This window comes from Sorex fumeus, unplaced genomic scaffold (genome assembly GCF_029834395.1).
Source record: "Sorex fumeus unplaced genomic scaffold, SorFum_2.1 ptg000018l, whole genome shotgun sequence".
In the NCBI taxonomy this organism is placed as follows: Eukaryota; Metazoa; Chordata; class Mammalia; order Eulipotyphla; family Soricidae; genus Sorex; species Sorex fumeus.
This window is the reverse complement of record NW_026606075.1, coordinates 19,883,016-19,910,120: the sequence shown is the minus strand read 5'-3', so window position 1 is coordinate 19,910,120 and position 27,105 is coordinate 19,883,016. Positions and strand designations below refer to the sequence as shown.

The window sequence follows — 27,105 nt, the reverse complement described above, 5'->3', positions numbered from 1 at the left end:
CCCGCCCCCATGAGCAGCTCTCCGGCATGGCCATGGCTCACAGAGGCACAGAAAGCAATGTCTTAATTATCTGACTCTTGGCAGAAATGCCTTCAGAGTTAATTAGTAAAATATCAGAAATCCAAAATTGCGTGGCTGCTATGGGGGCTGCGCAACATCAAATGGCTCTCATAACCAGCTGTAGAAAACAAATTATTTCACACTGCCTTTTCAGCAGTTCTGATTGTTGGGTGGAAACTCTAAACAATAATGGTGCATCTTTTGTTGAAATAATGAATATAATCAAAGTTGAGAGAGAGTTAAGTAGGAATCATCTGCCTCATAGGCATTGGGAGAGGTGGAGGGGGGTATATTGGGGTTTGTGGTGGTGAAAAAATGGTACTGGTGAAGGGAAAGGTGTTTGATCATTGTATGACCGAGACTCAAACCTGAAAGCTTTGTAACTTTTCCCACAGCGATTCAATAAATAAATATAACAAAAAATATATACTATTTTGAAATGAGCAGTTAGCATTTATCTGTTACTGTCACTGTCACTGTATTCCCGTTGTTCATCGATTTGCTCAAGTGGGTCCAGTAAACGTCTCCATTGTGACACTTGTTACTGTTTGGCATATCGAATACATCACGGGTAGCTTGCCAGGCTTTGCCGTGTGGGCGAGATACTCTCAGTAGCTTGCTGGGCTCTCCAAGAGGGGCGGAGGAATCAAACCTGGGTGGGCCTGGTCAGCCACGTGCAAGGCAAATGCCCTACTGGCTGTGTATCGTCCGGCTCTTATTTAAACATGCATTTTGTAGCATCGTGGATCATTTATATATTTTGAATTTTGGGGTGGGTGGAGGTTGAGCCACATCTGGAAGTGCTCAGGGGCTATTTCTGACTGTACCAAGGAATGATCCTGATGATGATCAGGGGACCACATTAGGTGCTGTGAATCAAACTAGAGTTGGCCATTTGCAAAACAAATTCCTTTACCGCTATCTTTCTAGCCCCCAAACTCATTTTACTTTGGTTACCAGAACATTTTTTTTAATTCCTGTATTCTAAAGTGTTAAATGTATTTCTCTAAATTTGGTGATGTCTGAAAACTTATGGCACATACCCTCAATTCTAGCATCAAATCTGATTAAAAGATTCTGTAACATTTGTTCTGGGTCTCTCCACATTGTTGCTAGGCTGCTGATTATGGCATTTTATATGAATACTTCCAGCAGAGTATGCAGGTTTTTGACAGTTGTGATATCCAAACCATTTACTCCATCCTAAGATTATTGACTGAAATTTTCTAAGGAATAAAATTAGAATCATTACTGATTAGCAGACACTAAACCCCACATTCTTCTCCAGTTCTGTAAAGCCCTTCTCTGATTCAGAGGAAATAGAGTCAAGAAAGGAATTCTTTCATTTGCCATTTATTCAGTAAATATTTGAAAGCGTTTGCAATGTGTGACTGAGGCCAAGAATAGCACAGCTGGACAGCAGCGGTGCAAGAACAGATTCAATCACTGCTGAGAGGGCAAAGAATAACAGCATGAGCACTGGATTGTGAGTTCTGAAACTTGAATTCCAGCCTCAGTCCTTCCACAAATGATTGGCATAATCTTGGCAGATGTATAGATCCAAGGCCTTGCTTGCCTTATTTATAAAATTAGTTCTTACACTTGCTTGAGTTTTTTTTAAATCCTACAACTTGATTTGTCCTAACTTTGACATCTGAAAATTATTTGAAAGGCATGTCATCTTTATATAATTTGATTAGTCCATTTACTGTTTGACATGGCAATACTTAAGATCCTTCCAATACGAACACACACACATGCGCTCATTCACACACACACATACACACACACAAACACACACACACGAACACATGCACGTTCTGAAGATATGTAGTGCTTATCTTAAGGGCAAAGTTTGGCTTTACTCTGTAAATGTGTTCAGAAAACAATATAACACAGATACTGAAGGCAGCTTGTTTTTTAACTTGTAGCTAAACATGACATTCAAATGTTAATTGGATGAATAAATCTTGTTCATTTTACAGACATGGAAATGTCAATGGAATAAAACTATTTATCATGAGATAATGGTCTCCTGCCGCCAGATAAATGCCAAGATGAAGATACTTATTGAAAATGTATCAAAATATTCTATTGCTATTTATTGAAAATAAAGGTTGAGGAAAAGTTCAAGTTTTCAGGTCAAACATGAGAAATGTCCTGTCTATGATGTTAGTATATTATTGTATCAAACACAATGTGCATGGTAAAGAAACAAAGGAAAATTCTAAGAAGTAACAAGTTAGAAATAAGTCTTTTAGCTTTTCAGCATAAGGACTATTAGAATAGTGCTTTGGGGCTAGAAGGAGACCCCTATGCTTATTAGGTTGTTATTGTCTTCTTGACACAGTCCTAGGGATGTTCACAGATACAAGTCTCAAGAAATCAGGATTTGAAAAGAAATATTATCCTCATTTTACAGGTTAATTTACAAGAAAAATAAGTTACAGTTACAGAGAATCACAACACCTGAATTCAAACTGAAGCTACACAGCCAATCAAGCTCTTTTGCACACTATGGCTTTACTTATATTCTGAATACTACTTGGGGTTGAGGGGCTAGCGAGTATGTTATTTCTCCAATATTTCTTTAGGTTTTTGTTTGTTTGCTTGTTTATTTGTTTTCTTTTGTTTTGGGGACGTACCTAAAGATGTTCGGGCTGGAGGAATAGCATAGCGGGTAGGGTGTTTGCCTTGCAAGCGGCTGACCCAGGTTCGATTCCTCTGCCCCCTCAGAGAACCCAGCAAGCTACCAAGAGTATCTCACCTGCATGACAAAGCCTGGCAAGCTACCCATGATGTATTCTATATGTCAAAAATGCTAACAAGTCTCACAATTTGTTGTGAGATGTTACTGGTGCCCGCTCGAGCAAATGGATGAACAATGGGAGGACAGTGCTCCAGTGACAGTGCTACCTAATGTTGCTCAAAGCTTACTTCTTTCTCTGCACTCAGGAATTACTCCTGGCAGTGCTCGGGGTGCCGGAGATTGAATCCAAGTCAGCTGCATGCAAGACAAGCGTCTTACCTTCTGTACTACCTCCACCTTCATCCTCCCAAGATTTCTTGTACTAAGTGATCCAACACTTCTTTGGACCTCAAGTAACACTGGATTCTACAATAGAGATCCCCTTTCTAGGGGATTTGAAAAATCTTCACTTAATTTTTATTCTCTGCTTTCTTTTATGAAATTAGCTATAATTCTCTACTCATCTTGGCCTTAGTGATCGTGCTAAAAAAATGTTAGTTGGGGCTTTTTACACCCTGGACAGGCCCATATTCTCTCTTGAACATATGTGTCTCTTTTTCTACTCTCATACTTCTAAATTTCTTTCAATAAAAAACAGTTTGCTTCACTAAAAAGAAAAATGCTATTAGGGTGATTGAGAATAGGGATGAATAATTAAAGCTGTTTAAATTGTTCTTTGTTTGCTAAAGTTTTTACTAATCTCTTAAATCCAGTGTCTCACCTTCTCCTACTCTTAACCATTCCTTTTCTGGCCAAAACCTTTGTGTAGTAATGTCCCATCCTTTTGACTGTCAGAGAAATGCAGTTTTCTTTTGGCACTTAAGTTATTGGAATATTATTGATTTAGTTATTGATATATTATTGATCTACTCGTAAGCTTCTCTAACATATTGTCTATACCTTCTGGGGGGAGGCATGGGGAGGAAGGTGTGTTTGTCTTTTCTCTGTACTCTCTCACACCCAGCAGAGTGAATGTTAGAAATTAACCAGTTTATGGGAGAGTGACAGAAACAAGCAGTTGGTCTCTGATTTAAAGGACTAGAGAAGATTTATGGCTGCTGAGACATGCGTAGTGCACCCTTGTGAATATGGAGTCTGTCTTCCTGGTCCTTTGTGTAAGCTTGAATCTATCTGTTCTCTCTAATACACATTTGGGTTTGATGTATTTTGTTAAATTCCTAGAGGCAATGAATAAGCAGATAATTTAACTTCTTGGTGGTTAACAAGAAAAGATGCTTGAATGTTTATTGTCCTCAGAAAGAAAATAGTAATACATATATCACCCTTTTTATATAAAAATAGTAAGTGTACTAGTATCACTATCACCATCATCCTGTTGTTCATCGATTTGCTCGAACGGGCACCAGTAATGTCTCCATGCGTCCCTGTCATGCGCTAGTGTAGCCCAATGGCATATTGGGGGCTCTTTCAGGTTCAGGGAAATGAGGACCATCATTGTTAGTGTTTTTGGTATATCGAGTATGCCACGGGTAGCTTGCCAGACTCTTCTGTGTGGGCAGGATACTCTTAGTTGCTTGCCGGGCTCTCCAAGAGGAATGGAGGCTTTGGGGGCTGCCGCTAATCACCTTTACAGGTGTTCCCAATCAGACATATGTGCGGGCAGGATACTCTTAGTAATCTGCTGGGTTCTCTGAGAGTGAGAACTAGAAAATAAGAGGTCGTGCGGCCGGAAATGCGTCCTCCAACTTCTGGGAGCTTGGTTTTATAGTCTCTCGGTCTTGGCCGTTCATGGGATTACATGGTACTGAGGGGAGTTGGTGGGTGTAGCTGTCTAGCTACTGGAAGATGGGGGATCTGGGTGGAAGAGGCCTAGTCCCGAATCGAGCAGTCTTGGATATCTCAGCCCTGGGTCCGCACACCTAGGTTCCTTTGCTGGTTCCTTCATGTGTGAGGCTTGTCCGAGCGTGTGGAGAGAGGTCTTAGCATGGCTGTGGTTGGGTTACAGAGGTCTTCAGCTGCTTGGGGCGGAGAGGGAAACTCAACCCGCCTCCCTCCAAGGGGCCCCGGTGAGGACAGCCAGGCACAGAGGCAGGAAACTGCCTTGTTCTCTTCCGGATGCTTGGTTTTATAGTCTCTGGATCTTAGCCGTTAATGGGGTTACATGGCAGTTGGCGGGTGTAACTGTCTAGCTACTAGAAGATGGGGTGGTGTATACTCCAGAAGTGTACTAGTAAAGTTTTTTAATAACCATAATATTCTAGGGTGATAATACAGAGATTAGGGCACACACTTAGCATGCACCCAGCCCAGATTTCATTCCCAGCCCTGCGTGTGGCCCCGATTACCACTCAGTGCAGCCCTGGATGCTCTAGATATCCCTGGTGGGGATCAGGTGCTCCCCAGCACTGCACAAGCAACATGTGTCTTCATGCTCTCACACTGAAACACTGACCCATAAGTTGAGAAAGGCCATTGCTGTCCTGGACCTCCTGAGCACCATCTGTGAGACTCCTTTCCCTGATATAGTACTCTTCTAGTTTCAGGTAGATGCCAAGCACCATAGTGTCTCCTGGAATTCTGACAGTCTTTCCCATGTGTTTTTCACAGATGGAAGACCATTGACCCTGAAGGACATTTGGGAAGGAGTCCATGAGTGCTATAAGAAGCGGCTGCAGCAGGGACCTTGGGAAACAATTACTCAACAGGTTAGAAACCATCTTCATTGTATTATGTGCAGCTTTTTCCCTCTATATCTCTTCAAGTTCTCTTTCTCCTCTCCTCTCATTTCTCAATTATAAATTTCAGCTTAAAGACAGTTTCCTTTCCAGAGCGAGACTTGAATTAGCTTCTCAGAAGCTCTCATAGTGCCCTGGAATTTTTTTTCCTTAGTGTTTTTCAATGTTATAAGTTGGCACTTTGTACTTAAAAAATAAGTTTGTCTTTTCCACCACACTATATATACTATGCGGGCAGTTTGTTCTACTCTTTACTGTATACATAGCAATTGCCTAAAAATCAAGTAATTAAATATAAAAAATAATTTGACCTATATGTTAAGAAATAGATGATTCAGCTTGTATCACCTGTAATATTTCAGAGTTTTAGTTTTAGGTGCATTTGCAAAAAAATTAACATTCGTATAATACTAGGTTTGTAACTGTGATACCAAAAAGTAGAAAATAGATCTGCAAAAGTTGATTTGAAAAAGTAGAGAAAATAGAACTGTCAATCATATAAGTCATTATTATTGCCTTACTAAAATCAGCTGTTAATTATTTTAGAAATTTAAAAATACTCATCACCTTGCAACCAATCATGGTCTCCTTAAAAATAATTTTTACTTATATAAAAAATTGTATTTTTTCCAGTTCTGTTAAACTCAGTCAAAGCATCCTTTAAAAATGACTTTCTCAGCCATTAGAATTTGTATGCCCTCTTATATGTTTGATCATATTAATGACAGTTTACCTACAAATCAACATAAGAATCCTTTTGTACTCTTAAGCAGTTCTCTGACATTGACTGTAAATGACCACTGTTTAAGATTGAGGGCAAAATTAGGTTTAGATAGATATTTTCCCACACTACCCCTCAAATTAATCCTTTTATCCCCCTTCCCAATATCACCCTCCCTATTTCAAGCCTTACAATCTTTCCTGGAACAATTAATAAAGCCTTCCACATCCCCACCTCTGAACATCTGCACCTTTTTTTTTTCATTTTTTTTATATTATCATTTTTTTATTAGTGAAACACCATGAGGTACAGTTATAGGCTTATAAATTTTTGTGCTTGAGTTTCAGTTATACAATGATCAAGTATCCATCACTCCACCGCATCTGCACCTTACTCACATCTTTTTTTTATTTAATTTTTTATTAGTGAATCACCGTGAAGTACAGTTACAGACTTACAAACTTTAGTGCTTGCATTTCAGTCATACAATGGTTGAATACCGATCCCTCCACCAGTGCCCATTTTCCACCACCAATGATCCCAGCATCCCTCCCACCACCTCCACCCTGTCCCCTCCACCCCGCCCTGCCTCTGTGGCAGGGCATTCCCTTCTGCTCGCTCTCTCTCCTTTTGGGTATTGTAGTTTGCAATAGAGGTATTAAGTGGCCATCATGTTCGGTCTATAGCCTACTTTCAGCTATAGGGCCCTCACAATTGGGCCCTCCTAGCACCCTTTACTTGGTGGTCCCTTCTCTGTCTGAGCTGCCTTTTCTCTCAGCATGCGCTTACTCACATCTTAGCCATCCTGTGCTTTCTTTACCCATGCACGAAACACTACCACTGTTCAGAGGCCTGGGACACATGATCTAAAAGCTCCTCTGGCCTTCAGTGACTGCCTTTCCCTGCTTCCAACCAGATTTTTCAAGCTTCTCTTCTCCACTATACAGACTCAGCCCGTATAAACAGGGCTGTTCGTTTCCCCCTTTGTCCTTGGAATTCTTTCCAGATTAATTATTTTCCTTTTGTTCTGTTGACTATTTAACTACTTGTTCTCCCGTGTGTTCTTTTCTCTGAAATCACAAAAGTGACCCTGTATGAAATCCCTGCTTCTGTAGGGCTGACATGGGTGGTGGCTATCATGGGGGGGGGGGGGGGGGGGGAACGGGCAGCAATCTGCTGCTTAAACAGGCAAGTCAACCCTAGAATGGGGCCTGGAACATTTTATTTATGACAAGTTTTAAGGTGAGTGCTAATAAAGTTTTCAGCTTCCAGGTTTTATCAGTGACCACAAACTGCCCCCAAGTGTATATTGTTGTGGATACAGGATGCAAGAAAATATTTGGCTGTAGGGATCAAAGAAGAGAGTATGAGAGATAGTGCAGTATGTAGGTCCTTTGCCTCCCCATGTGGCTGATCTGGGCTAAAACCCTGGTATCCTAAAGGTCTCCCAAGCCCACATGGACTAAGACCACACTGCCTAGTGTGCCCCCAACTCCCAAAAAAGGGTCAAATGCTATAAATAGTGAAAGTGAGCATCTCAAAACATCCACATTTGACGGTAGTGATTCTTTGTCTTTATGTCTCCTCATACGTGTTTTGCATTATGCTCCTGAGCCCAATTATTGTCAGTGATCTCTATAAGACAGTTACGCCATTCCTGGTAGCCTTGTGTCATTTTGGGTTTGAAGTCCGCAGTCCATGTTTCTCTCTTCTGACTCATAAAACAGAGTAAGATTTTTAACTCAGTTAGGGCTGGAGCGATAGCACAGCGGTAGGGCGTTTGCCTTACACGCGGCCAACATGGCCGACCCGAGTTCGATTCCTCCACCCCTCTCTGAGAGCCCAGCAAGCTACCAAGAGTATCTCGCCACATGGCAGAGCCTGGCAAGCCACCCGTGATGTATTTGATATGCCAGACACAGTAACAACAAAATCTCCAATGGAGACGTTACTGGGCCCACTCGAGCAAATCCATGAACAACGGGAGGGCCTTTACCTTTTTTACCTTTATGTTTTCTTAGCTTCCCAACATAATGTCACCCACAGATTTCATCCCCCATCACACTCTTAGGAGTATGATAGAAGGCCTCAGTTGCTAAGCAAGCTCAATAAACCAATCTGTCCATTGTTTTTAATAGAATTTACTAGTCTCAATTTATAAGCATTTTAAGTGTTTCAGCCCTAATATTAATAGACCACTTTTCCCCTACCTATCATAGTAGGAAAGATCAAATTCAGTTATAATAAGCATATCTATTTCTAACATCAAATGTGGGTGCTACTTGATTGGAGGAATAATTGATAAAATTAAATGATTGAACAGCTGTAGCATTTAAATGTTCCTTTAGAATTTGTCATACAGGGATTGACCTGTACACCGGTATCCCTCTTTGATAATAAACCTTAATCTTTTAAGGTTTATAAAAATCGCTCATCACAGTGGATATCCAGGCATTAAAGATCCAATAAGTGAATCTTATTTTTGCAACTGTACTAGTTAGCATTTGAAATTCATCAGTAATATTTCCTTTAGAGGGCTTGCCTCATCCCCAGTTGATTTATGGGCTGGTATTTATGCATTCTTCTTTGCTTGAGATATTTGAGAGGAAGAATCTTTCTTTTAATAAGTCTCCATGTAGAGAAAAACTAGGGTATACTTAACTGGCTGGAGTGATAGCTCAGCGAGTCGGGCATTTGCCTTGCATGTGGCCGACCTGGCCAACCCAAGTTCGATTCCTCCACCCCTCTCGGAGAGCCTACAAGCTACCGAGAGTATCTAGCCCAAACGGCAAAGCCTAGCAAACTACCAGTGACGTATTCAATATGGCAAACACAGTAACAAGTTTCACAATGTTATTGGACCCACTCGAGCACATCGATGAACAACGGAAGGACAGTGACAGTGACTTAACTGGGTAAAGGGGAATATATGACACAGCACGAGGCAAAAATGAGCTTTTAAATGAGACTGGGTTGATAGTACAATGGGTAAGGCTCTTGCCTTTCACATGGTTTACTTGGATTAGATCCCCAGCATCTCATTTGATTGCTCTGGGTTTCCCTAGGAATGATCCTTGAGAACAGAGCCAGGAGCAAGCCCTGAGCACCACTGGGTGTGGCCAAACATATGAGAAAGTAAAGAATGAGTTGATAGAATATTGTTGACACCAAGTAGTAGGTAGGTTTTGCAGAATTTAGCTAAAGAACCATTAGCTTTCAAATGGAATATGATAATAATATCCTATCCTCCAGAGTGGCTTAAAAACAAAAGGAGCCTTTGCATAATATAAAATGCATTTCACTTCATTTTCAAGCTTGATTGTGCTCATAGTTTGTTGCTCTTCATCTTTGGTAATCACACTTTTGTACTCTCAGCATTTGTCTTGATGATAAGGACCTGTTCATGTTAGACATGAACCCTCTCTTTTAAAGACAAGCTTCTCATGAATCTCATACATTTGATTATGGTGATTACTTACCTGCTTTTGTCCAACATTACAAATGACCTAATATTTCAATCCTGCAGCCTAATAAAGAATTTCCGAAAAAAGTTAACAGATGCCGAGGTTGGATCTGCTTAGATTGGCAAAATGAATGTTGCAGTAATGATCCCTGGAAAGTGTCAGCTTTGTTTTAGGTAAAGAGCTCCTGTGATCTTGGAGTATGCCAAAGTTACAGGTTAGAAAAGTGTGCCTTCAGTTGTACTAGACTATATATATTTATATGTTTGGGTAGTAGTGGGTAAATAAGCAATTTTATTTTATCATCTATGTAAAGATTGCTTTATATTCAAGATAGCCCTTTAAAATTAGAGATTGAAAACAGAATACACTTAGAAACTCTTGGCCAATCTTATTTTATTGGAATTATATTCAAGCTGGAGTTTGAGAGACTCAAATTTGAGACAACATCATTATCCATTAATATTTAATTATGTATCCTACAAAAATGCTTGTGGCAGTCTGATTCATAATAACTCAGTGGAAACAACTTGAAAGTCCTTAAGAGTAGACATGGTAAAATGAGCTGATGTATATCCTTGTACAGAATCCTCAGTGATAAAGGGCAATGAACTGTTTAAATGTTCAACTATCAGGTTAGTGTTTCTGAACTTTTCCTGATAGCTTTTCCTCTTCTGACCTTGCTTCCTTCCAGTGACCCTCCACATACCAGATGACCTCAGTCTCATACCATGGGCCCCAGTTGTGAAATTTTCACTTGTATCCCCATGGAATATCGTGGGGTCCTTAGGGAGCCACATGACCCTTGTTTGAGAAAAATTTACTTAAAAGAATATCTGCAGAATTATTGTGAATGCAGCAAATCATTTCCAAAAGGTCCCAGCTCCCGGAAGAGAACAGTGCAGAGTCTCCTGCCCCCGTGCCTGGCTGTCCTCGCCGGGGCCCCTTGGAGGGGAGCGGGTTGAGTTTCCCTCCCTGCCCCGACCAGGGCTTCGTCAGCCAAAGACCTCCAGAACCAGCCACCACCATGCTGAGACCACTCCCAGGGCTGAGCTCTCCAAGCCTGCTCGGATCAGGGCTGAGCATCCTCCACCCAGATCCTCCAAATTCCAGTAGGCAGGGGTCACACCTACCAACTGGCCCCCTGGGGCTGTGTAATCTCCTGTAATCCCATCAACAGCCAAGACTCAGAGAATATAAAACCCAGCTCCTGAAGCACACAGCCGCATTCGCGGCCACGCGACATCTTTTTGTGACATCTTATTATCTCATTCCTACTTTGGACAAACTGGCAGGCTACCGAATGTAACCTGCCCACACGGCAGAGTCTGGCAAACTCCCCGTGGCGTACCCAATATGCCAAATACCAGTAACAATGATGGGTCTCATTCTCCTAACCCTGAAAGAGCCTTGAATATGGCACTTTTTTAAAAATCTCAGGGCTAGGACGAAGGAGACGTTACTTGGGCCTGTTCGAGGCAATCAACAAACAACAGAATGGTCGTGATCGTGATCGTGCAGCAAATCATTTCCAAAAGGTCACATAGTAACATAGTATATTATTCCATTTATCTACCTTTTTTTGAATGACAAACTATAGATAGAAGAAGGAATTTGGGATTTCCAAGAGTCAGTGGATGGGTGTGAGGAAATGTTACTTAAAAAAGTGACAAAGTCTATGGCAGTGGATGGGTTCTATATCTAACTATCCATGTCCATATCTTGTTTGTGATATTGTTTGCAAGCTAATAGATTTGGGGTAATTGGATGAAAGGTATGAAAATCTTTGTATCATTTCTTTTTATTTATTTATTTATTTTTGTTTGGAAATATATTCTGTTGTACTTGGGAATTACTGCCAACTCTGTGCCTGGGAAGGGACCATTTGGTTTAGGGGATAAAATCCTGGTCTCTTGCATGCAAATATCCTCAGTCTTTTGAGCTTTATTTCTATATATCTGTATCATTTCTTATGAGTACATGTGAATCTACAGTTATTTAAAAATGAAAGGCTTCATTTTCATAACAGGTAAGAATTCTTTTAAAAAATCTGCAGTTTTATCACAAATAAAATTTTAATAATGTCTTAATATCTTTATATAACAACTGATACTAAGGGGAATTGTTTCTTTTTCTTTGAAAAAAATTGAAATAAGTCTACACACTAATATAGTAATTTAAAAAAATCTCAAGATCTTTCATTTTTTTAAAATGTAGGAGTACTGCTATTTTTTCAGCCACTGATTAGCTGATTGAATTGGGCATGAACTCCATCTTACTTTTTTTTTTCATTTTTTAAAATTTTATTTATTGAATCACCATGAGAGCAGTTACAAAGCTTTTGGGTTTAAGTCTCAGTCATACAATGAAACACCCATACCTTCACCAGTGCCCATTCTCCACACCCAAAAACCCCAGCATACTTCCATCCCACACCCTCCCCCTACTTGTGCGGCAGATGATTTCCTCATTACTCTATCTCTACTTTGATCACATTCAATATTTTGACGCCAGACCCACCATTATTATTTCAGATTTTACCCCAACACTCAGATCTGCTGTAAAAGCAACAGTAGACAATTTGGTTTCTATTGCTGGTTATGAATAACATATGATGTCACGTGTCTGCAGTATTGGTTGTGTGATTTTGAAATTTCAAAATCTTAACAATTAAATCTGGAGGGATTTCTTGCCAAAACCTGCTGAGTTCCGAGGTTTGTTCCTGAGTCTCTTGGATATCACAGCGGTAGGGTGTTTGCCTTGCACGCAGTCAGCATGGCCGATTCAAGTTCGATTCCTCCCCCCTCTCGGAGAGCCCGGCAAGCTACCGAGAGTATCTCGCCCGCACGGCAGAGCCTGGCAAGCTCCCTGTGACGTATTCGATATGCCAAACACAGTAACAACAAAGTCTCCAATGGAGACGTTACTGGGCCCGCTCGAGCAAATCGATGATAAACGGGAGGGCCTTTACTTTTACTTTACTTTATATCTTGAGATGTATTTGGATTTGGATTTAGTTTTGGAAGTAACAGTCTTTATAGGTTTCTGGATACTTCCATCAGGAGACACATAATGTCATTATCATTTTGTTTTTTGTGTTAAGAGCCATAATGATTATTGCCTAGATCTGCTCATTCATTAGAGATGGAAAATTCTGATATTATTTATGTGCTGGACTACTGCTATTTGCCAGTTTTCTTTACTAGCTGCATTACCTGAGGGTTTTTTTAGTATAGAAAAGATAAATGTTTTATGTTCTAGTGTTCAAGGTAATGGCTTGTTTCTTTCATATCTTCTAAAAGTAATTGGAACTTTTAAAAATTGTATCTTTAGGGACTGGAGTGATAGCACAGCAGGTAGGGCATTTGCTTTGCACAGGGACAACCCGGGTTCGATCCCCAGCATCCCATATGGTCCCCCAAGCACTGCCAGGAGTAATTCCGTAATTCCTGAGCGCATGAGCCAAGAGTAACCCCTGTGCATCGCCAGGTGTGACCCAAAAAGCAAAGAAAAAAATTCTATCTTTATAAACTTATGGGTATAAACTTTTTTGTGCAGTAATTGGAAATTTTAAACATTGTATCTTTATAAATTTATGGATATAAAATTTTTTGTGCATTTCAGCTGATTCAGGGATTCTCTTTATTGCTGCCCAGTTTGCATTATCTTTGGCCAGTGAGGACTAAGTTGGTGTCTAAATTATTTTGTTATACCCAAATAGCTTTGTTGATGTTTTTGATTTGGGGTATGAAACATTGTTGCCTGGTTGTGTGCTTCCCTCCTAGACTCCAGAGTTATCCATTTTCCAAGGAGATGTTTCCTTTCTGTGGGAAATGGCAGAGCTTTGGATTCGGTGATGGATTCACAGTGTGGGTTTGACTCTGAGCACCACCTAGCTGCATGAGGTTGGGCAAGTTAAGAAAATGCTTCATCTTTTATTTTTCTACAGAGACAATAGCAGCAACTATGTAAAGTTGGAGGGATGAAAGAGGGATGAACAGAACTCACCTTGTGTCCTACCTCTCGTAAAGACATCCTTTCTGCTATCTGCCCCATACACTTTAAATAAATTTGGAAACATAGCTTTCAAGTCACTTTGTTTCCTTTTCCCAGAAGCTTGAGGAAGGTTGTCTGAATACTCATGAATGGCAAGAGGCAGATAAGTGTACACAGACTAATTATTTTGCCGTTGAAGGAGCAGGGTTAAATCTTTGTAGGGAGTGGAATGGGAGGAGCCTACACTATATATGTATATTTTGCATCTTCCAAGTACCACTGATTTTATTTTTGAAGACTTTAGACATATAAAACATGTTAAAATATAATCATATTTTAGTGAGTTTTCATTATGTTTCCATGATAAATTTAGCAAGGTGAAAATAAAATCAAAACACAACAAAAACGCCCAAATTCCAGAGATACCTTTGGTGAATAGATTGCTTTTGACTTTCAGTGATGCAGGAAGTCACTGGTTAAGGATTCTTAAATAATGAAGCTTGATATGTTGCCTGGTGATTTATAATGATGGCTGATAAACTGATGATTTAATTGTGCTTCCTCTAGTAATAATCTTAAGTGCTCCGGTGAAGTTCCAGTGATTGGCTTTCTTCTGAACTCAGTCTCCCTGGAGTCTTTAGGCATCTCTTTTACACAACATCCGATAACTGACTTTTAACTGTTCCTATTTTAAATAATACAAATCAATTAAGACACACAGCTGTTTAACAAAACTTCTCAGTGTTGGTGTCAGTCTCGGTGGGTATTTCCTGATGGCTCATAATGACATCAATTTAGTGCACCTGGTAGGATCTGTGTGAACTGGAAGTGGCTTAATTCTTAAATGACAAGAAAATTAAGAAGCCTTTATGGCTTGCTGCTGCTGCTTCAGACTCTGCCAGCTCTATTGCCAACTCCTTCATGGTGGAAATCTATTAAACAGGACTGCAGAAATCATGTGATTGTTTTCTCTCTATTTGCGGCTCATTTGTTGCTTCTTGTTTTCAAGGTATTTGTTCTGGGTGTTAATAAATCAGGTTAGTGGGGTTTGCTTAGGTTTATAGTGCCATGATAAATTGATTTACCTCTCAGTCTTTTTTTCTGTCTAAACATTCCAACATTTTAGCAGTACTCAGGGAATCTACCCTACTTGTCCTGTCTCAGGAGAGTAAAATAGGCTTTCTTGCTGTTCTCACTTTCTTTGGTATCTTAGGGCAATTATGACAGTTATTTTTTATTGTCTGTATTAATAATTATTTTTAAATTGTCAGTCTTCACCTGCGTGGCAACTTTCAATATTTATTGAATCCTGATGCTGTGAGGACTGTGTATTGTCAGAGGACTTCACATTCCATAGCAACATTTTTTTTTAATCAACCCAGAAACGTCCACTGTCACTCACAATCCATTGTACTTTTCTTGTTTCTTGTTATAAATATTTGCTCCTCAGACTTGCCTTACATTGGAAATATATGAAACGTATCTCTTCTTATTTTTAAGTTATTTTTTCAAAGTTTTTGGATTTTGTTTTTTTGGGGTTTTTTTTTTTTTTGCTCTATAGTCTTAATACTAAAATGTTATTTAGGCATTGATAGAAAATTACTTCCTCATGCAACTTTTATTTTCTGAAGTTTTCTGACTACTAACCACTAATTAAGTGACTAAATTAATCTCAGTGAAAGTGAAGCATGATTTATTATTTAAGACTTTTGCCTTATTAATTTCTAAATATTTTGTTTTATTTCATTTTAATGAAAGTTTAGAGTACATGATTAAACAAGGAATATAACCAGCATACATAGTATATTTGAATTTTGTTTCTTTAAATTGCAGTTTCTTTCATGATGTTGGTTAATAGCCTTTAGTGTGGGTCCATGGGACTGAGCAGAATATTCTTTAGTTTTTTACCATCAAAATTATACTTTTGGCTCATCACATGCCTTGAATTTCTTAAAAGGCTTTCTTTAAAGACTCTCCCAGCGTTTTATTGATCCTTGAATTTCTGTTCCTAGTAAAAGGAGCAGAATATCAATGTAAAAATAAAAATCCATTAAAATATTTAATAATTAATTTTAATATTACTCATCTTAGCACATTTCATTTTGATAATTACCTACCATCAATTTTTAATTTTTAATAAACATCTTAGTTCCAAAACTTCAAGTTTGAGGAATATTTATGTTCTCATTTTCAGCTTTTGAGCAGGAGGTTATTGGTGGGAGGATGATGGGTCAGCTGTCAGGAGCAGGTAGTGAGCTGGGAGGTAGTGAGAGGAGGCCCTGCAGACACACGGGTCCAAAGAGGTTTTGAATAAGTTTCCTAAGAGAGATGCTATTAATTCTGTGTGTTTGTAATTGTTTTTGTTTTTTTGAGGGTCCTAAGCGCATCCAGTCGTGCTTATGACCAACTCCTGTTGCTCAGGTATTACTCCCGGTGGGACTGGAGGGGACCATATGTGGTCTCAGGGGAGAGAACCCTTGAATTGACCTCAGCTGCATGCAGGGCAGGCATTCTAACCCCAGTTCTATCTCTCTGGTTCCTGTTTTGTTTTTGGTTTTGTTTTTTAAATTGTTTTTGGAACAGTAGTTGCAACACTTGTATATTCTATAATACAGTTTTTACAAGTTTTTTTTCATTCTTTCTCTTCTCTTTTTCTCCACTTTCATCTTTTGTTTCCCTTCCATTTCCACTGTTAAGTCCCTCATACTTATTTGTTGACTCTATTTTATACTTTAAAATTTGTTCAGGGACTGGAGTGATAGCATAGCGGGTAGGGCATTTGCCTTGCATGCGGCCAACCCAGGTTCTATTCCTGGCATACCATATGGTCCCCGAGCACCACCAGGAGTAATTCCTGAGTGCAGAGCCAGAAGGAACCCCTATGCATCGCCGAGTGTGACCCAAAGGGAAACAAAAGTAAAATTTGTTCAATAAATAAATAAGAGAAAAGCCTATAAAGTATTTGTGCAAGTCATTTTAATTATTTTCTATTGTGCTGCTGTTATGTTCCTTAGTATATTTATTTTTATTTCTCTCTGTCCAGTCTGAATTTCAAATATTGTACATGCATGCACTCTCATAATAATTAACTTATATTAAACGATAATTAAACTATAAACTTAGTGAATATGAAGTAAGTGATAGAAAGGAAAAGGCAATTATAACAGAAAATCTAGGTAAGGGAAGTGTCTGAACTTTTAAAACAATAAACATAAAAATGAGAAAGTCAATAAAATCCATTGCTTTCATTTCATTAAGGAAGGAGACATATTTGTCAGAACAATTTTTTCTTTATTAAAGAAACACTGCATTATATTGTATAAATTTTAGGTGTGCTTCATTAAAAACATGTGTATGTACTATTTTATATCTACAACTAAAAGTCCAATAATCTCCTCTGTTTTGATTTACACCTGCACCTTTCCTTGTGCTGTCAACTTATTGGTCTTGTAGTCCAGAAGTCTTCTTTTGTTTTTTTCATTTATCTGTTTGCTTGTTTTCTCTTTATGCCAATAAGAAATAAAATCACACCATTTATTTTTCTTCATTTGACTTATTTTACTAAGCATAATAAATATCTTCTAGGTTCATCAATGTGGTTGCAAAGGACTTTATAATTTTTTATAGCTGAATACTATCCCATTGTGTATACTGTATCTTCATCCATTCATCTGTCACCAGGCATTTACATTACCTCCATTTTTTAGCTATTGGAAATAATGCTGCAGCAAACATGGGAGTGTAGGTATTTTTTTCACATTAGTATTTTGTATATTGCAAGTAATTATTTAGTAAAGGGATAACTATTGTGAAACTTCTATTTTCAGTTTTTAAGGAGTCTCCACATTCCCTCTCATAATGACTGTATCAGTTTACATTTTCTTGTAGGGTATACACGTGTACTCTTTCCTCCACAGCCTCTCCAACACTGGCTATTTCTTGTCTTTTGGAAGATACCCATTCTCAGAGGTTTGAGGTAAAATCTCATGTTTTGATGTGTTTTCTGAAAAATAAGAGATGAGCCTCCTCCCATGTGCTTATTGGCCTTCTACATGTCTTTCCTGGAAATGTGTCTGTTTAAAGACCTCAATCCGTCTGTCCACAATGGTGCTGGAGAGGTAGTGTAGGGTAAGGTACTTGCCTTACAAGCAGCCTACCCCGGTTGGATCCCTGGCATCCCTATGGTCCCCTGAGCCCTGCCAGGAGTCATTTCTGAGTGCAAAGCCAGCAGTGTTGCTGGAGGTGAACCAAAAGAAACAAACAACAACAACAAAAAAGCATTTTTCCATTCTGCCATTTGTTTTGAAATTGTAGTCCACTCATATTAAAGGTGATTATTGATATGAAAGCTTACTACTACCATTATTGATATGAAGCCTTGTCTTATTTTTCTGTTTCCGTTTCCTTGTTCAATTTTTCTTGTCTAAGAAGACCTTTATTTCTCCATATCTGAGAGTCTAGCTGTATTTAGCATTCTTGATTGACAGTTTTTTTATGTTTAGATATTTGTCATTCCATTGTCTCAAGACTTCAAAATTTCTGATGAGAAATCTGATATAAGCCTGTTGGGAGTTTCTTCTTAGTTACCTAATTTTCTCCCCTGTTTTTGCATTCATTCTTTGTCTTGAACTCTCAATAATTTCACTACTACATATCTTGGTCTAGTCATCTTTTTCTTTACATAGCAAGGTGTTCTGTTACTTTCATACATGCACAACTAACTCACTTTGTTTTTAGTTTCCGAGGTTTTTTTAAAAATTATTTTTCTGGAAGTGCTCCAGTAACTCTATCCTCACTCAAACAGGTACCCGCCCAGCGTAGGACCCTTCCTGGGCCTGCGCAGCTTACTAGATCCCCCTGAGAACAGCCGGTTTTCACCCTTGGTCTGTGTGGGACGGGGAACTGAGGCACACCGTGCGGAAACAAACCTAAAGTGCTCCAGGAACTCTCTCCTCACTCAAACAGGTACCCACTCTGCGCAAGGGCCACTTCCTGGAACCGCGAAGTATTCTCCCACTACATATCTCATAGGAACCATAAGTTACCCTCTTAGATGGAACTTTCACTAGGTTAGCTTCACCAACAGAAACACATTAGCCAGTAATTCATTAAGCCCATCTCAATTTATTCTGCATCTCAAGCAGAATAGTAACAGTGAGCGTGAAGCTCTAAACCACACTGGTCACAAAGGTAAAGCAACACAAAAGCCCACCAAGCTTTCTTATTGAAGAGGCTAGCCCAGAAGACACCAACCGTAATGAAGTGCTAGACAATCTCTCTGACAAGGAATTCAGAAGGGAGCTACTGAGGATGCTTAGGGAGCTAAAAGAAACAATGGAAAGCAATGCCAATAAAAAACAAGAGGATTTGAGGGTAGAAATGAGGAAAATGCAAACAGAAATATCAGAACTGAAAAACCTGGTAGGCGAATTGAAAAACTCAGTGGAAGGCCTCAGAAGCAGAGTAACAGCTGCTGAGGACAGAATCAGTGAGCTCGAAGATGAAGTCCAGAGACTCTCCAGAAAAAAGCAGAAAATGGAAAAGAGACACAATTCGGGAACAGATGGCAAGAGAAGATTGTGCTGAATCTAACAGGGGTAACATAAGAATTATTGGAGTCTCAGAGGGACAGGAAGAAAACCCTGATGAAGAAGAAACTGTCAAAGACATCATTGCTACGACGTTTCCAGAGCTCAAGAAAACATGTGACCACATTTAGGAGGTCCAAAGGGTACCAGCTAGAAGAAATCCAAATAAAAACACCCCAAGACACATCCTGATCAAAATGACCAAAACCTTAGATAGAGACAAAATTCTGAAAGCAGCAAGATCAAAGAAAGAAATTTCCTACAAAGGAGGATCCTTAAGATTTATAGCTGATTTGTCTGATGAAACCCTCATGGCCCGAAAACAGTGGTGGGATATAGTGAAAAAACTCAATGAAATAAATGCCTCACCAAAAATGCTTTACCCAGCGAGACTCTCATTCATAACAGAAGGAACAACACACATTTTTACAGACAAATAACAGCTCAGGAACTTCATAGACTCAAAACCATGGTTACAAGAACAACTAAATGGGCTACTTTAAGACAAGACAGGCCCCTCAAATACACCAAATTTCAACAGAAAAAAATAAGACAAAACCCCATAACAATAATCTCTCTCAACATCAATGGGCTAAATGCACCAATTAAAATACACAGAGTGGCAGGATGGATTAGAAAATTGAGCCCAACATTCTGCTGCCTGCAAGAAACACATCTCAATAGTCAAAGCAAACACAGGCTCAGAGTCAAAGGCTGGAAAACAATCCTACAGGAAAACAACTCCCATAAAAAAGCTGGGGTAGCCATCCTAGTATCAGACACATTGACTTCAGAGTAAAGAAGGTCACAAGAGACAGTGAAAGCCATTTCTTATTGATCAAGGGATCTGTACAACAAGAAGAACTTACAATACTAAATGTATATGCACCTAATGAGGGACCAGTAAAGTACTTAAAACAACAACTCATGGACTTGGAGAAAGACATTGATAGCAACACAATACTAGTGGGAGACTTCAACACCACTTTATCACATCATGATAGATCAACCAGACTCAAGCTTAGCAAGGACATGCTTCGTCTGAGGGGGAAAAAATGGAAGAAAGGAACTTAGTCAATATATACAGGACACTTCATCCTCAAAAAGCTGAATATACATTCTTCGCAAGCGTACATGGAACATTCTCCAAGATAGACCACATGCTGAGCCACAAAACATATCTACATAAAATTAAGAAGATAGAGATTGTATCAACAATCTTCTCAGACCATAATGTGCTGAAATTAGAAGTAAATCACACACAAAAACAGAAAACTAAATCAAACACCTGGAAATTAAACAGTTCACTATTGGACAACGAGTGGCTTAGAAAGGAAATCAGAGAGGAAATCAAAAGATTCCTGGAAACGAATGAAAATGAGGACACAAGTTACCAAAACTTATGGGACACAGCAAAAGCTATGTTAAGAGGATCCTGATGTATTGAGTTTGAATGCCCTGTTTGACTAGGGCTTCAATTACCGCTTCAGTCTCAACAGAATCAAAGACGTTTAAATTGATGAACATTACTCAGAGTGGCATCCTGATCTCTCTTGAAACCTCAATGAGCTTGGGCACCGTGTGGATATGGTCGATCCTGCTGTATCCTTTTCGGAACCCAGCTTGCTCACATGGTTGTCCTTCATCTAATGTTCTGCCAATTCTATATTCAGGATGACTCGAGTGAATAACTTGTAGATGACAGAAAACAGGCAGATAGGGCTATAGTTGCCAATGTTGTGGATGTCTCCCTTCTTGTACAACAGAACGGTCCTGCTGTTTTTCCACTGGGATGGGACCTTGCATTCAGACAGGTTGCATGTGAAGAGCTGAGCCAGTTATTGATGAGTACTGGTGGCAGATTCTTTAGCTGTTCGGGTCTGACCTTGTCTGGGCCGGTTGCTGTTTGCTTCTTTACCGACGAAATGGCGTATGGAATTTCGGAAGGGAGAACGCTGGGAAAGACATATCCATCCTGCGGAATTTGGTATGTGGGCAGGTGGATGTGGCTGTTGAAGAGATCCAAGTAGAAGTTGTGGATAACCTTCTCCATTGCCCTTCTGGAAAATGTGATAGATCCATCAGGATGTCAGAGGGCAGTCATCTTGGTCTTATAGTTGGCGAAGGACAGGCGGGTTTTGCAAATACTTTTCCTGGCTTCTACCACATCAGCCAACACTGCTGCTCTTGTCTCTTTGAGGTCTTCCTTTATTGCTTCTCTGAACAGCTTTGCGAGCTCAGACATTAGCTTGTGATTGCCTAAGGCTCACGCCAAACCATGTTGGTGAATGAGCTTGGGAGTTTCTGAAGACAGGTGTCTTTTTGTGGCTTTTTCTCGGTGTTCCTTACACAATCGTAGAGGTGCTGAACCAGCCAATTGTATTCCTTGTCAATGTTGTCAGCGATGGCATCTTCCCATATTGCTGCAATAGTGCCAAAGAGCTCCCAGTTGATGATCATTCTGGGATTTCTCTTCTTAAACTTTGCAGCCCTTTCTCCCTGCTCCGTGAAGTAGAATTTCGCACAAAGGAGCTGGTGGTCTGATCCCGTTTGGAATTTTGGGACAACAGCGACATTGGTCAGGCAAAACTGTTGATTGTGTATGATGTGATCAAATTTGTTGTGGAACTGTCCACCGGGAGACATCCAATTTGGGTTGTTAGGCATTCAAATGAATCAATGGTCATGGCCAATTTTGTGTTGACGAGGACACTGATACAACAGATGCCTCTACTATTGCATGTTCTAAGATGTTACTGGCGCCCACTTGAGCAAATCGATGATCAACGGGATGACAAGATACAAGTGATACATATTTTAGGAAGAAAATTTTAGAAGTGTAAAAATTGTTCTCTTGTAAAGACTATTGTAACTTTAGGAGAGATGGAATCAGTGATGTTTAGTTGTAATTATATGACAAAATTATAGTAGTGTATGGTATGTGTGGTCCTTACTGTAAAGATCCTTACTGGCAACTTTTGTTCAAATTCAGCTTGCAGGTATATTTTGATTGTTTTGATACTTTACATATTTCCTTATCTTTGTTATGGTCCCGTCCTCTTCGTGTTGACTCATGCTCTATTTTACTTAATTCCTTTACATGTTTACTTTACTTACTTGTCACTGTCACTGTACTCCCATTGTTCATCGATTTGCTCGAGCAGGCCCAGTAACGTGTCCATTGGAGACTTTGTTGTTACTGTGCTTGGCATATCGAATACATCATGGGTAGCTTGCCAGGCTCTGCTGTGCTGGCAAGATATTTTCCTATTCCCATAAAAGAAGGAACTAAGAGTAGAGATTCTGTATGATTCTGAAAGTATACTCATTAAACTCTATGTGTGTTGTGTGTTAGTGTGTGTGTTGCTAGGGATCGAACCTAATTTGGAATATATGAATATATGAATCTCCATATATCTTGGACTACCCTGAAAGGAAACTGTTATCACCTGGGCATAACATTTTTTACACTGTTTTGATTTTTTGTTTGTTTGTTTGTTTGTTTTGCCTTGGGATGGTGAGATAGCTAAACAGGCTGAGCACATGCTTTGCATGCAGGAAGTCTGGCTTTTATCCCCAACACTGTATGGTTTCTCAAGCACAAAACTCGAAATACCTCTGTGTACTACATCCTCAGAAAAAAAGGAGCTGCTAGTTTTTAATAACTAAAATAACAATATGTGTTAATAGTTTGGGATAAGGGTACACCGACTGATGCTCAGGGGTTAAACCAGAAGTGACATAGCAGTGCCAATGGGGCCATATATTATGTGATGCTGGTTATTCAAACAAGGGTCTATTGTCTGCAAAACAAGTACCTGAACCCTGTACTATCTCTCTAGACATGTGTCAATAGTTTTATTTATTTATTTATATATTTGGGTTTTGGGCTACACCCAGCAATGTTTAGGGGTTACTCCTATCACTGCACTCAGAAATCACTCCTGGTGATCTCAGGGAACCATTTAGGATGCTGAGGATAGAACCCAGGTCAGCTGCATGTAAGGCAAGCACCTTGCCTGCTGTAGTATTTCTCCAGCTCCACATGCTAATAAATTTTAATAAAACACAGGCTATCATATAGAAAAGTATATTCAATCTCAAACAGTAAAACTTACCACTATTAACCGTCAGTATAGTTTTCTACAAATATTGTATAAATAGCTTAATGTATGTCTTGCATAATATTGATCAAACTGTACTCAAATAATAAATATGCTAATTTCTTTATTCATACCATAAAATATAAACACAAATGAGTTTATCTTATGCACATATTTAAAAATTTTGTATCATGAATACCTTTTTATGCTCTCACTGTCCACTGTCCTCCCGTTGTTCATCGATTTGCTCGAGCGGACCCAGTAATGTCTCCATTGTGAGACTCATTGTTACTGTGTTTTGGCATATAGAATACTTCACGGGCAGCTTGCCAGGCTTTGCCATGCGGGCAAGATACTCTCGGTAGTTTGCCGGGCTCTCCGAGAGGGGCGGAGGAATCGCAGAGGAATCGAACCCAGCTCAGCTGGCCAGGCACACACAAGGCAAACGCCCTACTGCTGTGCTATCGTTCCAGCCCACCTTTTTATGCTAATATTTTTAAATATATAAATATATCTAAATATATTCAAATATATCTAAATTTTCCTTTTAACAGCTACATAAAAATTTATTGTAGAACCACCATGCCATAATTGTTTTAACTATTTTATATATGAACACTGAATTTTTCCAGTTGTTCTTATTATTAAAAAGTCCCTTACTGAACATCATTATACGTGTAACATATACAGCTGTCAGTGATTTTGAGGGTATTAATTCTTAGAAGTGGAATTTTTTAGTCAATCAGTATTTTATTTTAGCTAAAAGATTAAGGAATAACTTTTATCATTGTGGATTAGAATTGTTTTAAACTGAGTGAAGAAAAAAACTTTGCAATATCACAAATTATAAGTTTAAGGAAATTGCTTCATTTTACAGAACTAGTAAATCTTGGTATAAGAATTAAAACTTAATGTTCTTTTCTCTTTCCAATAATGATTCCTTGCTATTCTAAACTACCCTACCTGATCTCAGCTTTGAAACTTCACCCAGATCTTTATAGAGGACATCTAAAAGATACTTATTAGTACTGTGATACTGTGATAAGATACTATTCCTGCTCATGGAACATGAAAGAAAAAAGAGCTGCAGAGGCTTAGATGACCAAAAGATTTAGCAAAAATATTTTGTGGCTACTATAAATAACACTTTAGCAATAAAGAAAGTGAAGGCAATAGAACAAACATTATTACAAGAGTTGAAATGTTCATGGAAAATATTGCAATAAATTATTTGTCCTATTTTAATCAAGGCATTGTGATTTAAAATACTTTTAATGATAACAGCTCTAAGAAAAGATTATATCTTATTTTTAATGTATTTTTACTGAAGTATACTAGTTTGCAATAGTATTGAGGTTATTTTATAGTTGCAAAACACCAAAGAATTCCTCCAACAATATTTCAAGATCCCTCCACTAATATCTGACACACACACACTCTACCCCAAACCCATTTAGTCTCCAGTTCTATTGATCATTTTTAATTTGGGGGAATTTTGTTTGGTTGGTTTTGGTTTTGGGTCACACCTAGTGGTGCTTAGGGATTGCTCCAAACTCTATATTTAGGAATTTCTCCTTCCAGCGCTTAATATGATCCCATCCATCATATGGGATGCTGGGGGTCAAACCAGGGTGAGCTATGTGCAAGACAAATGCCCTACCTGCTGTACTATGGTTCAAGCACCCATTTCTCAATTTTAATTTTTGTTAGCTAATCCTTTGTCTATGTTAGAAAAAGTATACTAATCCCTCTACCAAGCAGTATGTGAAAATACCAGTTTATTTAAAATATTGGTTACGCTGGTCATAATTGTTCTTAAAGTGTAACAATTGCATGCCAACCAGGCTTCTGATTGGAGCACATATTAAACAATAGAACAGCAAAAGTTATTGATGAGTTCCTGAAATGAAGGTTTTCTATGCAGTTAATTGGCATATACCTTTTTGACACTGGGGAAGTTGGCAGAATTAAAGGGCCTGATTTTCATTCTTGCCAAGACCAGGAATTGTTTATGCTGGACAAAGGCATCTTGCAGGAATACCTGCCAGTGGCTTAAGGCAGTTCGAAAGCATCATTAATTTTGTGCAAATGATTGAGCAGAATACTTGAAAAACCTTACGTCCTGCTTCTTAAAGCCTGGGAGGCAGAATCTTGGATTACAGTGTTTTTGGAAGCTTCAGTTACTGTTCATCTGTCTCAACCTGCCCACATGGCAGAGTCTGGCAAACTCCCTGTGGCGTACCCAATATGCCAAATACCAGTAACAATGATGGGTCTCATTCTCCTAACCCTGAAAGAGCCCTGAATATGGCACTTTTTTAAAAATCTCAGGGCTAGGACGAAGGAGACGTTACGGGGGCCTGCTCGAGGCAATCGACGAACAACAGGATGGTCGTGATCGTGATCGTGTCTCAAGCAGAGAACAGTCTAATGTGAAATATTTGATATTCTAAACCTGTATCTGAATGGGCCTGGCCAGGATGAAGTAACCCTTAACATATACCCCCATCCACCCCAAAGAGTTAAAAAGGTAACATTTCACTTTCCAAATATACTCAGCCTGGGTCCTGAAGAACAGCTACCCAAAATGACAGAATTGGTTTAGACAAGTTCTGGTTGAATTGTTCTGCCTCAGTATAACGAAGAACAATGCAAAGGTCACCACATAAAGATGGATGCTTGCTTCTGTTTTTTATCACAGGAAACAAATACTCATTTTCAAATACTCTGTGAAATCAGGAATTTTAAAGTATGGCACTTGAATCAACTGTAGCATATAACATTCTAAGATTGGAATTTAGGGACTGGAGAGATACTAAAGGAGGTAAGATGCTTACTTTGCATGCAACTCACCCTGATTGGATCCCTGTCACTACATTTGGTCCCCTGAGCATTACTAGAAGTGATACCCTCAGCATAGTGCCAGGAGTGGACTAAAAACAAAAACAGAAAACGATTAAAGCTTTTTTTGTCTGAACATTATTCCAGTGACAATAACTAACATTTTGGGAGCATTTTCCATGTGGTAGGTATTTTTTAAGTACGTTTCACTCTTGTTTAACTTTCTGAACACCCTTCTATTCTCTACATTTTAAGGAACCAGAAACCTAGGCACAAAGACATCGAATAACATGCAAAAGGTCAAATCTGAACAAAAATGATGACCTTGAATTTGGTTCATGAATCCAGGAAAGCTCAAAAACTAATTTTTTTATCCATTAATTTCTTTCACTATGCTAATCTTATGCTTAAGTTGTCATATTAAAGAGGTATTAGAGTAGGTTGGAGTCTTTCTTTTCTAGGTTGGAGTCTTTTAAAGGACACAAACCCCTTTGAGAATCTGACAATAACATTGAAAGTTTTTCTGAGACACAGAATTTTGCCACTCTAATCAGAAACTCCTCAACAAGACACCCAAATCTTTTGAAACCTGAAGTGCCTCTAATGGATTAAAATTTAACATTCATTTCACCCTTCTTCCAGGCAGTTTGTCTGTACTGCAAACATTGAAAAACAAAAGCCCAGTCTTCTATAATAGCACTGTCCTCCCGTTGTTCATCAATTTGCTCGAGCGAACCCAGTATTCTGTATCACTTTTAGATAGAGACCTGAATTTGATCTTGGCTCATCATATCTGAAGCATCTGTGTAGGGTTTGTACAGTGGAAGAATATGCAGGAATTCGTTGTTGGAAGTATGAAAGGTCTACCTCATGTAATTCTCTGAGTGATT

General features: G+C 39.0%; 1 protein-coding gene across 2 annotated transcripts in view; it reads left to right on the top strand.

The window, feature by feature from the left end:
- Positions 1-27,105, top strand: part of ATG10 (autophagy related 10) — a 307,540-nt gene that overhangs the window by 228,058 nt on the left and 52,377 nt on the right. For both annotated transcript variants that reach the window (XM_056112566.1, XM_056112567.1), the window contains exon 5: positions 5,378-5,475. In XM_056112566.1, coding sequence (XP_055968541.1) covers positions 5,378-5,475 — 98 coding nt within the window. The remainder of the gene's footprint in view (positions 1-5,377; positions 5,476-27,105) is intronic.